The sequence below is a fragment of the Bombus vancouverensis genome, chromosome 3 (genome assembly GCF_051014615.1).
Source record: "Bombus vancouverensis nearcticus chromosome 3, iyBomVanc1_principal, whole genome shotgun sequence".
In the NCBI taxonomy this organism is placed as follows: domain Eukaryota; kingdom Metazoa; phylum Arthropoda; class Insecta; order Hymenoptera; family Apidae; genus Bombus; species Bombus vancouverensis.
Genome location: NC_134913.1, coordinates 18,181,711 through 18,194,533, shown reverse-complemented (window position 1 = coordinate 18,194,533; position 12,823 = coordinate 18,181,711). Strand labels below are relative to the sequence as shown.

At 41.9% G+C, this 12,823-nt stretch overlaps 1 protein-coding gene across 1 annotated transcript in view; it reads right to left on the bottom strand.

The window, feature by feature from the left end:
* The window catches only part of mthl1 (adhesion G-protein coupled receptor methuselah-like 1), a 153,658-nt gene that overhangs the window by 138,600 nt on the left and 2,235 nt on the right, over positions 1-12,823 (bottom strand). Inside the window, exons 2-3 of the mRNA XM_033328306.2 lie at positions 11,810-12,082; positions 9,249-9,484 (exon numbers count right to left, since the gene is read on the bottom strand). Of these exons, the coding sequence (XP_033184197.1) occupies positions 9,249-9,484; positions 11,810-12,082 (509 nt within the window). The remainder of the gene's footprint in view (positions 1-9,248; positions 9,485-11,809; positions 12,083-12,823) is intronic.

Sequence of the window (12,823 nt, the reverse complement as noted above, 5' to 3'; positions counted from 1 at the left end):
CACATGAGCTTTTCGAATAGGAATTACAATTTATCGTTTGTTATAAAAAGACATTTATTCGTTGGACAGATCGAGTGACGTGTACATCGACTTATTCCGTATTAGTCGTAATAATCTACTGAAACTTTATATCTCGTATACTGTTCTATTAAACAACGAATATTTCTTTCCTCCGTTTAAAACGATATCTTGGTCGTACCGATGCATATGGCTTGGCAGAACCAAGGACTGTAACGTTACATTCTATGCCGAGTGCCATGCTCGAGCCAAAATATGATAGCTGCTGGCATAAAGAAATAGTCTCGTTTATTTCTCTTTCACGAAACTGAGCAATTCTTTCTTCTCTCTACGTTCTAACTTGTTCTCCGATATACGCACCAAATTACCCTAACTTTATCACCGAAGTTCCAAACTTCGGGATTTTCTTAAAATTGCTTCAAATTACCAGCGTTCACTGACCGTATGACGAACGAATAAATATTACGAATTATTCGTTTTATAACGTGTGATCTCGCGTCGTCCAGATCTTGTTTCCTCTATGTTTCAGTCTTCTGTAAACTCTGCTCGTGCTTCTGATTTCGCGTTGTCGAACAAACGGAGCGTACACCGTGTATACGCAGATAATAAAATCGCGAAAGCGTGACAATTTTCCGTGGACTCGTAAAAAGTGTATTAAAACCAGCGAATCGAAAGTTCGCGTTCTCTCGGGGAAAGCAATATTCACAGGGAGAAAAGTTTCTTAAGCAATCGGAACAACCGAGTTTCGCAACTTCTTAAGGACTGTGTAATTTCCGGCCTAGAAGACGGATAGCCCATTCCTCTGCCTACGACTCACGCGGAGCTCGAATGCAGGGCAATTTAAAAATCATAATCCTACGCTTTATATGAAAGGGGGATGGGGTTGGAAGTTTCAAGAATTACTATGCAATTTCTTATGCAACTGTACGTTTGAAATACACAGTCTATCTGAAAAATGACGATGGAGATGTATTAATCGAAACTCTGATTATATTTGAGAAAATTGTTCGTCACGTTCAAGAAGTTTCGCATCGCTGAGCGTGTCTTTTTATAGGAATTTATATCTTTATAACCGGGGCTGGAAAGAAATGGAACACGTCGAGAAACTTGTTCCACTCTCTAAATATTATAATAAGTATTCTACCTTTGGACATTTTGTATATTTTTGCGTATTTCAATTTTCTATAAATAGCTAAAACTTCGCGGCCTATCGATTCTGATTAACAGTAAATTCTGGCCTCCCCACAGGGTAATTTGGCTTTGTCGTTATACCAACAATTATCTACCCCTTGCTCTTGACACCAATCTTCACGCATCTTACCCTATAAATCTCCAGCGAAACAATTACTTCGATTATCTCTCCCTGGCGACTTTGAAACGTAACCAGTGTTCGAGGCAAGCGAACACGGAAAGGGTTTCCCTCTGCTACCCCACAAAGAGGGAACAAGCAACGATAAGCGAACGCCAACCGTGTTGTACACTGTACAGACTGAGCATAGCGAGCCAACGCGTTTGAATGAAAAAGAGCGTTGTCGTCAGGGAACACGGAATCCGTTGCGTTCGCTCGTGCCACGCTATTTTAGGCTAATTAACCGTGTCATTAATCAACCCGAGGAGAAACGAACTTGACATCGAAAGAAAGCGACCTACGATAACGGATTTCCTCGAGTGTCGCTACACTGCCGGTGTATCTAATCTTTCAATTAACCATAATCACGGGCTAAAAGAAATAGATGAAACAGGGAGGTTCGACGGTTCTCTTGGAATTAAAATTGTAGCTGTAAAAAGATCCGGACGGTCGAAATTAATTCTTGGAAACAATGTCGTTTTTGCGTGCCGTTTAGGCTGCTATGATTTCGGTAAAGCAGTTATAGTTATGAAACGATTCGTTGTTGATGGCAGAAGGTACAATACGGCCACAGAACCACGTATCGAATTATCGAAATTATTACGCAGGGAGCAAGGGAATATTACGACTTTGCATCGATATCTTTTCGTGACAGTGAAAGATTTCTATTTGCTTCTTTCTACTTGGCTCGATTACGTAAAAGGTAACTTGATTTCTTCGAATAACATTAAGACGATTCTACCACTGGCGTTCCTTCTAAACGCGAGAATTCTGGGAAAAACCAAGACGTAAAAAGAGTTTGCAAGAAGTCATCATCTGGAACGTATAAATAGCGAAATGAAATATCGAACGGTCTCGGAACGAACTGGAGAACAAATATGGGTGGCGACGTACGGACAAAAATCCGTGACTTTTCGTCGGGGAAGCGTGCTTTTTACCGTCATTAATTCCGGGATATCGCTGGCGTCACGACAAGGGTGACTTTCTCCCTTTGCACGAAAAGAGATTATAGGTCGTCTTCTCGGCGGACGTGTTGGTTAAAAAAAAAAAAAAGAAAAAGAAAAAAAAGGAAAGACACCCACCAGGCTGCTGTACGTTTTTTTTAGGCTTACTCGACGGTCCAGAGAATCACGGAACAGGGAACCCTTTCGTAAATGAGAACTTGCATCGGAGAACTGAGCTGAACCAAACTTTCGACGAATCCCTGCAACGTATATGAAACGAAAGTAGGTCCATTCGACGAAGGAGGAGACTTTGAAAATGACCACGATCGAAATTACTAGAAAATAAAGTTGAATCTTCTAACAAAGACAAATAGAACGAGGAAATAACGACTGAAACCAATTTCATATTCGTTGGAACGCATCGTTCTTAAGAAATTCACGTCTACAAGTACAGATGGGTGAAGTGTAAGACTAGTACCAAAAAGTTCAAGATAGAAACTATACAAATACACGTTGCAAATATTTTTCTATGTACACAACCGGCTAAAAATTTGGAATCATTTTCTCAAACGTATCCACATCGAACGAAGACTGATCACTTGGGTTGACAACTAAGCGATTGCATGGTATTGAATGTTAATGATTACCATTCCTACCTAGTGACAAAATCCGCGATCACTTAGTTGCCAACCCAATAATTCACCTTTAATTTCTTCAACGGTATTTTATTAATTCTCCCAAGAAATTCGAACAAATTGTCCTTTCTCTATATATTGGGTGGCAAATTTAACAGGAATTACCGACATTACCACCTAGTGACAAAATCCATAATCACTTAGTTGTCAACCCAATAATTCGCCTTTAACTTCTTCAACGGTATTTTATTAATTCTTCCAAGAAATTCGAACAAATTGTCCTTTCTCTATATATTGGGTGGCAAACTTAACAGGAATTACCGGCATTACCACCTAATGACAAAATCCGCGATCACTTAGTTGCCAACCCAATAGATCGATAGTCTTCGTTCGATGTAGATACGTTTGAGAAAATGATTCCAAATTCTTAGCCGGTTGTGTACATGGAAAAATATTTGCAACACGTATTTGTTTCGTGTAGTTTCTATCTTGAACTTTTTGGCACTGGTCTTACATTTCATTCATTTTGCAATTACCATCCAATGACGAAATTCGCAATCGCTTAGTAGCCAAGCCAATATACATTCAACGGATGTTCTATTTGTTTCCTAAGGAAATAAAATTCCAATCTAATTTATTCTAAAATTCCACAGAATAGATAACGCGACTCCAAGCTTCTAGCCAGAGCTGTACTTTAAAATCATTCAAATTTCGAAAAATACTCCGCTGCATCTACGTATCGAATTCACAAGATTTCAATGAAAAATTACAAACTGCCCGTTTCGGCACTCCGATCGTCCTGCTATTCACAATACGCTATTGGTTCGAAGCTTGCACACACATCACAGCAAAATATGGAACTGATCGAAAGGCAGGAATGGAAACCGGCGTAGCGTTCTCAATCTCCTCCAGTTTGTCGCTCGGAATACGCTATCGACGAGGGTTCCCCATAAAAGGGTGTACGCTGCCTCTCGGCCAAAGTCACGGCGAAACGATGTCGGGTCGCGGTGTTTTCTTAGGAAATAAGGTAACACGAGAAAGATCAACAAGTCGAGTAACGTTTCTTACCTTCACGATGACTCTTTCTGGAAAGAAAAGCAACGAAGACGCAGGATCGCGTAGTTTTCTTGGGCGTCGTGGAACGAGAAAGGACGACACGCAACGCGCAATTATTCCACGCATATCGAAGTTAGATACGTAAGTGAATAGAAAAGAACTACAATACAACGCAACACGGATCGTTGGCGAAGGTCAAGTCACGCCTCGATGATACGCGCCGGAAGAAGAGAGTTTCCATGAAGTCATCCGGCTCCAGACACGACAGATATTTGCAAGGTCGAAAGTAATTAAAAGTGAATCGAGCTACGAGCCATTGCGGAGAGAGTCGAGCCACGGGAACGTGGATACTTGCGAACGAGCGCAATTAAAGCGTTACGAGATGAAGGCATTCCCTTATATACCGGGTGTATCAACCGAATTAACTCCTTTTACGAGGAGGAAATTTGTACGTAAAGTTGAGTATAAACGCCTTTGGTTCAGTTGCGGATAAAATTCACTGAACGACCTGAATGTGCTGAAAGATACGTAGGAGTTGTAAGTGGAAAATAATACTAATAAATAATAATAATAATAATAATAATAAATAATAATAATAATAATACTAATAAATAATAATAATAACACAATGGAAAATAACGTTGAAGGCAGCGATTAAGTATGTGAGACATTAACTATAGAGCGTAAATATAATAAAAATATTACGTACATCAAGTATGAAGAAAATAGAGACAGTCGACTTGGTTACCATTTGGTAAACCGATATTACCAGATATGAAACTGGAAATAACTTCAAGTTACTTGGGAAGGAACTCCTGTTCTTTTAAAGTCAAAGAACCGTCGAGAGAATCTGAGCTTCGCTTGAAACTTGGAAGAATAAGTGTACTTTAAGTGAAAATAGCAGTTTCGCGTTAGCGAAGCTACGATACTACTTGCTTGAGAAGTACTTGAATTTCAATTTACTTGGATGCAAACATACAACTTGATTAATCTGAACGAGGTTGTATAAACAGCACAGAAAATCATTTTCATTTATCAACTGCGATACAAAAAAAAAAAAGAAAGGAAAAAAAATAGAAAGATATTTTTTAAGTTAAAATTGTAACGACTTTGAAACATTCCAAATCCCAACAGCGTTATAAATCAGGAATAAAGTCCTGGAAGCTACTGTAACATCACGGACACCTATGGCGATCAACCTGTTCCACGCGATGCCTCCTATTTCCATCTAACAGGATCGAAGAACCGACCAGCGTAAACCTTGCACGCAACACACGCGCGTCAGAGCATACGCGCGTTACGCCACGCGTTCGTAAATCGCAATGCAACCTCAACGAAAAAAAAACGGCATAACCCGTCCGTGTAATCGCTTTGACCGCATACCGGCACCGGCCGACTGTCGTCTAAAACGCTGAAAAAGTCCCGTAATTGCGGCAATGAGCGTTTAACCCGTTTTTCGATGCCGTGACGTTGCAAGGCCATCGATACGTAACAATCTAGTTCTACGAAACAATAACGTCTCCGCATTGACATTTTCCTACGGCACGAGAACAACGAGAAAAGATGGGAGACAATCGCGATACCGTTAACGCGTTCCGTGTGTATACGCCGCACGCTCAACTTTCCATTCGAATCATTTGGAATTTTGGCAGAGTAAATGTTCAACCGTGTGTTTGTTGAAACAATTCCATAAAAATTAAATTTATTGCCTTGACGTTTAACACATCTTAAACGATACAGCCTTTTCTTTATAATCGTGTTATTTGAAGTACAAAAAACAATTGTAAGGCATAGGCAAAACTATTAATCGTAGCAACGTGATCGAACGAAAGAGTAACCAAACATCGGTCTGGCACGGAACGTGTTAAACGTCGCGGGGAAATTCTTTGGTTGATCGAAGTGGCGTCACGCTAGCGTAAAATTGTACGCCGCTTGCGCGGCGCGTAATCGAAGATATCGTGGAACTCGAACGTGGTGGCTACCTGAAGAAACCGCACGTACCAGGATAAACACACAACGATCTCCAGTGACGAGTAAAAATTTATTTTTTATCGATCCGATCATCCTTCAAGGTTTCCGTTACGCAAATATTGTATCGGCCAGTATAAAACGAGCAGCGGAGTAGTGCGTAGAATTTTCAGCGAGAAAACAGGTAACAGGAAACGGAGGGCTTCCGCGAACTTGAGGCAATGGAAAAATAAATTCCAACTTTCGATCGAGTCAACAGTAGAACCGGTGGTCCTGGTGCTTTCTCAAATACGTCGGTTTCGCTAATAGCTTTCGACGAACTGGACATAGCGTGTATGTAGCTGATTCTAAACGGAATCACCGATCGATTTGGAAACAGAAGTCCGAGCACGATCCACGGTTTAAGAACCGATGAGATTTCCCCGGCTGCAAATTATTCCGGCCGCGAAGCACTGCGAGAGGCCTCAGGGAGAAGAAGTTAACAGTTCGGGGAAACTAGATTTCACCGAGCGAACATAATCGAGTTGAATTTTTAACCGGCTACTGTTGCCGCCGTCGTAGTCGGTTCCTGAAAGACGACCGAACTAATCGAATTAAAAACGCTCATGAATTTTAATACTTCCGCCACGATGAAATGAGTACAGAGTCGAATCCAATTCGTTTTCCCGGCTCGATCGCCGACGAGTCAGCTGAATTTTCGATTGCTTGTGCAACTGTTCGATTCCAATACCGTGTCTAGTCTTTTTTTTGTTCGTAGTTCTTGGTATCTCTTAGATATAAGCTCATAGAAACTACATACCGATCCATAAATTAAGAAGTAAAAAGGGACGAGGATATTGCAAAATATTTTTATAACGTTCACTTTGCGATTTACGATTATTCCTGTGCATTTATGGAACTATGCCAGTTACGTTTCAGAAAGTCGAACAGTAATAATTTAGCCAGATGACGGAACACGAATTTAGCGATATGTAATCGTGACGGTTGTAAATTTCAGTAAAATTAATCGACCGCGTACTTTTATATTTGTTTGTTGCGTCATAACAGCTGACGTCTTCCTTCTTCTTTTAGACGATATGCGTACACACGAACCGTTAAGAAGTCGCGAAGCCACGTTCCATCGATTCCGCAAGTTGAAAAATACAAAAATACGATCGTTGCTTTTCGAACTTACCTTAGAATTTACTGTTATTTGTGTCGTATCTTACGACGAACGAACCTACGGAAGTAAATAAATCGTTTCCTCGAAACTAGATGTGGATCGTGTACCTATGCAATGAAAGGAAGGAATTACCGTAAAGTAGAGCTCCGAGAGACTCACATATTCAAATACAGATACGTTATCCATGAAACAAAGTTTAAAATGCGCGATCGAGTAACGAGAAATTGAAAAATTAACGTACAGCGGAGTAAATGAGTTTGAATTCTGAGAGGCTCGTCGTGTTAGCGGTTGTAATTGTAAGAAATAGAACAGTAGATTGGCTTCCATCGAGTTCGACTCTCCTTGAAAATGCGTCTGTTTGCTCATTTTATCTCTCCACGCGTAAGATGTCTGAGGAAGTATAACGTGACACGCTTATGCAATCTCCTCGCACAAGGCAGACCAAGTATTTCGAACAAAAGTGAACTTCCAACTAATTCCACGATCTCGCTTAAAACGTGCCATAACGAAATCAGAAGCGTAAAAACCCGGAAAACAAAAATTACCCGTGATGTCATTATTAGGAAGCGTAATCTCCTAAACAATCGCTGTCGTCACTCGGACCATTAGTCTCCCCCAACAAACCTACAACACGTTGCGCCCAGTTGCTTCTAGCCAACCAAACAAATTCATCACCAAACTGTGTCAATACAATAAACTTCGTCCGTAAAAGGTTCGAGAACAGGGCGATAAGACCTTAGGGAAGGAAAACTTTGGTGGAAGAAGGGACGAAAAGAAAAAGGAAGAAAAAGAGCAAGAAGAGCAACCCGTGGAGAGTCCGATTGTAGGTCAGCCGATGTCCTACTTTCTCCTCTTTCCGTGTTACTTGGACGCACACGAGTCTACACGAACAAGAGAGATCCTTCGCTCTCTTATCCGTTGTTTAAGAATATATTTACCAAAGAATATATCACGGTAGAAAGCGCAAAAAAGTCCAAAGACCATTGATCGATCGATGAACGCGAAGCGGAGCGGTATCAGGTGAAAGGACGCAAAGGGCGCAATCGCCGTACTCTGTCAAACGGACGAGCGATCCTATGGTGAAAATTTACCGGTGGCTGGGGAACGGAAATAGCCGCGAGACTTGGTGGATCCGGCGCGCAAAGGGATCGCGCGTTGCGCGCGGAAAGAAATACGCTCGATGCAAATTCACCGGTTTCCCTGGTCGCAACATAATTACCCCGCGGAATGGGTCGGGTTAAATCTGGCCGCGACGAGGGACGTAGAGGGGAAAGAGAGAGAAAGAGAGAGAGATGCGAAAAAGGCCGACTACAAAGCGATAATGCCGGAAACGAGCGGAGATGCAAATGAGAGTCGCTGTTACTCGTGGACACAGACGAGACCATCCGTTGGATAGCTCGCAGGTGTACGCTGTAATCGATTCTCGCGATCGAAACGAGCGAAACGGAGAAGCGAAGCTTTGCCGAGGGATTAGCACGATTATCCGAATAATTAGCCTGGAGTTGGTGGGATGGCGCACAGCAAATAAAGCTTCGCCCTGGCCGATTCGAATTCCATCGGTGTATATTTGCTCGCATAGCTGGCGCGCGTTACGAGTGAGCACCGCCGATTGTTCCCTGTGAAACGAGCAAAAATTCGCTACGCAGGGAGAGATCAAAACGAGCCGCGGAACGCGTTCTACTGGTAACGTCGGTTCGACAAGCTGGTCGTTGATTAATTTCGCGAGAAATCGCATGTTCCGCATGATCGAACCTCGAATGATTAACAACGGTGGCTCCGGGGTCTTTGATTCTAGGGGGATCTCAAGAATCGAGTATCCAAAGATTTGCACGATGCTTTTATATAGTGTCAAACCGAATAGAAAACATAGTGTATCTTCTCGTAATAAAGTATACTGTAATTTTCCCTAATTTTTGTCGTTCTAACTGTAACCTTTCGTTTAAGAAATACACTCCTCTTCGTAAGTACGTATCAGGATATTTTTGGTTCCATACAATACGTAACGCTTGATCTAAATTATCCGGGAAACGATCGATTAATTGCGATGTTCTAATCGTGCAAGATTGCAATGCGATATATGTAAAAGGACGGGATAAACATAAAGCGCAATGACTCACCGACCACCTTGCAGAATACGCCGTGCAGGGAGTCACTGGCGAGCTGAATGATGGCCATGAGGAGATCACCGAGCATCAGGCAGGTGACATGATAAGTCTGGCAACGCCAGTGCAGAACGTGATGAGAGGCTGGCAGCAACCAACCGGCGGCCAACGTGGCTGCCAGGAATACCGCGCTAATGATGAAGCCCACAGGGTACAAGGTGAATCTGATGTCGGCTGCCTGCATTATGGGCCTGAAAGTTTACCAAGAAAAGCATTCGTTTTTTATTCTCTGCGTGCCTCTTTATGAATCTGTTTCAATTTCTTCCGATATCGCGAAATTAGAATCTCGTTGATCCTCGAACAACGCGAGTCTGATCTACGTGACTGCAATTCAAGATCGCGGATCTTTCCTCGAAACATTTCGAGACTGTTAGAAGTTAAATTTTCGGTCAACGGTGAATTATCTTATTGTTAAAAATTCGCGTAATTAGTCGTTGATTCAAAGCTTCGGTCTATTGCAGGGGCTATTGCGTCTTTTTCACGCGATATACAGGATCGAGTGATTTTATTGCGTTACGTTGCAACAGACACTGTTTGCCATTACAAGCACCGATCGCTTCTGTGACACTCTGTCGACAGTTTCGATTCCAGGAACATCCTGTTCGTTCCACGAAACGCGCATTCGTGTCTCGATACTCGAATTTCGACGCAAATCGACGCTCCATTCTCTCCAGCCTCGCCAGTGAAAGTCTCGCCGGTGAAATCGTTTCTCCGAGTTTCGTGAGGGTATCTCGGGCTTAGTCACGTCGTTCATCGCTTCTCTGTTGGAGAACCGTGTCTCCGACAGCGGACAGGAAAAAAAGCATATGGCTGTTTTCTAACTAATCAGCGCGTGTAGTCATGCACCACGAACGTTCACGCTCATTATGCGTGGCATATGTACGATGCGTAGCGCTTTCTACGCGTAGGTATTCGCTTTCTTTCGTCGGTCCACCTAAGACAGGGGTTTTTCTACGAATAATCACGATCATTGTGTAAATAAACATCGACCACCTTCTATTCGAAATAAAACGTTACGCAGAGGCCGGGTTTTGCTTGTGAAAGAGCTGCCCTCCGCGCGACCACATGTAAACGGTCCCGTTAATTGAGTTTCGAGCGTTGTTTTGCAAATTGCACGCGACAAGCGTACGCGTCCACACGTTTTCCGAGTGCAATTTCCGAGACTCTTGTGTCGAGCGTTCTATTACAGTCGTTTTCGAATAGAAAGTTCAACGATACAATTTCGACGATGTAACTATTATAAAAAGAATTGATAACGTGAAACTTGATAAAAAAAAAAGTCCTTTTCGACCATCGATCATGATGAATTCAAGCTACGACGTGTAAGATGTTTCACGTTACATATACGCATATTTTTCTATCGTAAAAAATTACACGAATACGTCAAGTTCGTGTTTCATATAGCAACGAAATATGGAATCTGAAATTCATCTTGTCATCGATACGAGCCATCGTTTCAAGTAGCACGATACACCTCGTACGGAAATGTGTTCACGGATGATGCGGCGCATCGCGATCGCACGAACGTGACCTAGAAATTCTTGGTGAGAGAAGTGAAAGTGAAGAAACCGACTTTTTCTCGTGTTGTCGAAGCGGAGAGAAGCGGCCAGCACCGAACCTCGACCATCGAGGATGCAATTAAGCCGTACGATAAATCCAGATCGAGACAGCCGATACTCGGACCGGACAAAAAGTCGATTCGTGCTTCGAACCTCCAAGTAGGACGCGCTTTGATCCAGCTTGCCCTCTTGAAAAGCGTGAATCGACCGATTGTCGATCGATTAAAAATAAATTACAAGAACGAGTGAAAAAGCGTCGAGCCCGTGCTTTACGGCTGCGAGTCGCAAGATCTATACGTTTCTGATAATATTCACCGATTTCACTGGAAACCTGCATTTTCGTTCGCTTTTATTTGGCCGAAGAAATTCAGAGACAGTCGCGTTACAGTCGCGGTTTCGTTCATTACTTTAATTTTGTTTAACGAAGAAACGCGGTCCGTCGAGTAGAACGCTCGTTGCGCTCGTTTGAGGAGGCACGCGAAGAAACGACGCTAACGAGAGGAAATCCTAATGCCAGTCCGAGAAACGAGTGGAAAAATAGTAAAAGATCGGTGCGTATGGTTACGTAAGCAGGATGTCTGAAGTTTCCAACGTTGCAGGGCAGCGAATTTTTTTTTATAGCGGACTATTTTTTCCCGTTTTAGAGCTCGGTATATGGCTCGTAACAACGTATAAAAATATATGGGATATTTAAGGTTATATTCGTTTTTTCAATTCTTATCAGGTATGTATCAAAAATCGGAACAGTTAGGATTTCTCTTTCACATAGTAGTAGGGAAAAAAAAGAAACATAATTTAACTTATAACTTGCAAAATGTCACTAACAATATCAAAATCAATTATGCAAAAGGATTTAGATCAGGAAACATAATTAAAAAAAAAAAATATAAGAGAAGCCTCCAGATAACAACTTTCTTACTTCCTTAATTTTACGATTAATTTATATATCAAACTCACCTTTGCGATCCGTGCTCGGAACACGCGAAGATCTTGGACACGTGGTTCAGTTCCTTGATCCTCTCAACACAAAACTGATCAGTGGGTAACGTGACGCCGCCGATTTCAAAGCCGCCATCTGGCAACAACAGGGCATCCTTAGCGTCGCCCAAAATCGTAAGATTATCGGAACGACGACAAGATGGAAAGCCAGGCACGATTTCAGCAGTGGCAGAGGCATTTGGCAGCAAAGGCGTCGGATTCGCGGCTTCCTCCGAAAGAACGCACGTTTGTCTGTAATGGAAATTTTCAATGAACTCCGCTTTGTTTCGAAAGCATCGATGTTGATAAATTAACGTTAGAAATATAATGGAAGAAACGAAAGACTGGATACGTTGGTGATGTAAGATTAATGGTGTTGTAGAAACGTTTAAGTAAGATGAAATTGAGGTGAAAGGATTAGGTAGCGATTGTATACAAGTTGGATATTAAAGAGCGATGATTCAGAAATACTATATACCTATATTCTGTGTTTTTATCGAGTGAAGGATTGAGCAAGAAAAAGCGAGTAACGTTGGATTGCAAATTGTTTTGAAACGGCATATTTCTCATTCGCGTAAAATCTGTCTTTTATCCAGGACAGTTGATCCTTCGACGGTGTGATAAATTGAAAAATTATTCGCCATGCTTATTTAGGAAATAATTGTTCTTTTACGCTCAACATTTCTACGTTGCGTTTCTTGAATTCTTGATGTTAGATACTTAAGATGTACAAGACTTTCACTATCAAGTTTAAGAGATTCACGTCGAGAACCAATAAACCACCGATAACGCTGAGTCTCGAGGGAACCTCAGTTCATAGAACTAATATTTAGGGTTTTCGAAGACATCTTACACTAAGTAAGTTCGACGTGGACGAATAGAAGCAAAGCGACAGAGAAAACCACAACCGCTAGCACGAGTGGATAAAGAAGAGAAAGAAAAATGCATATATCGTTCGTATCGCAAGAATTTATCTAGGAAACGCGCCGGCTG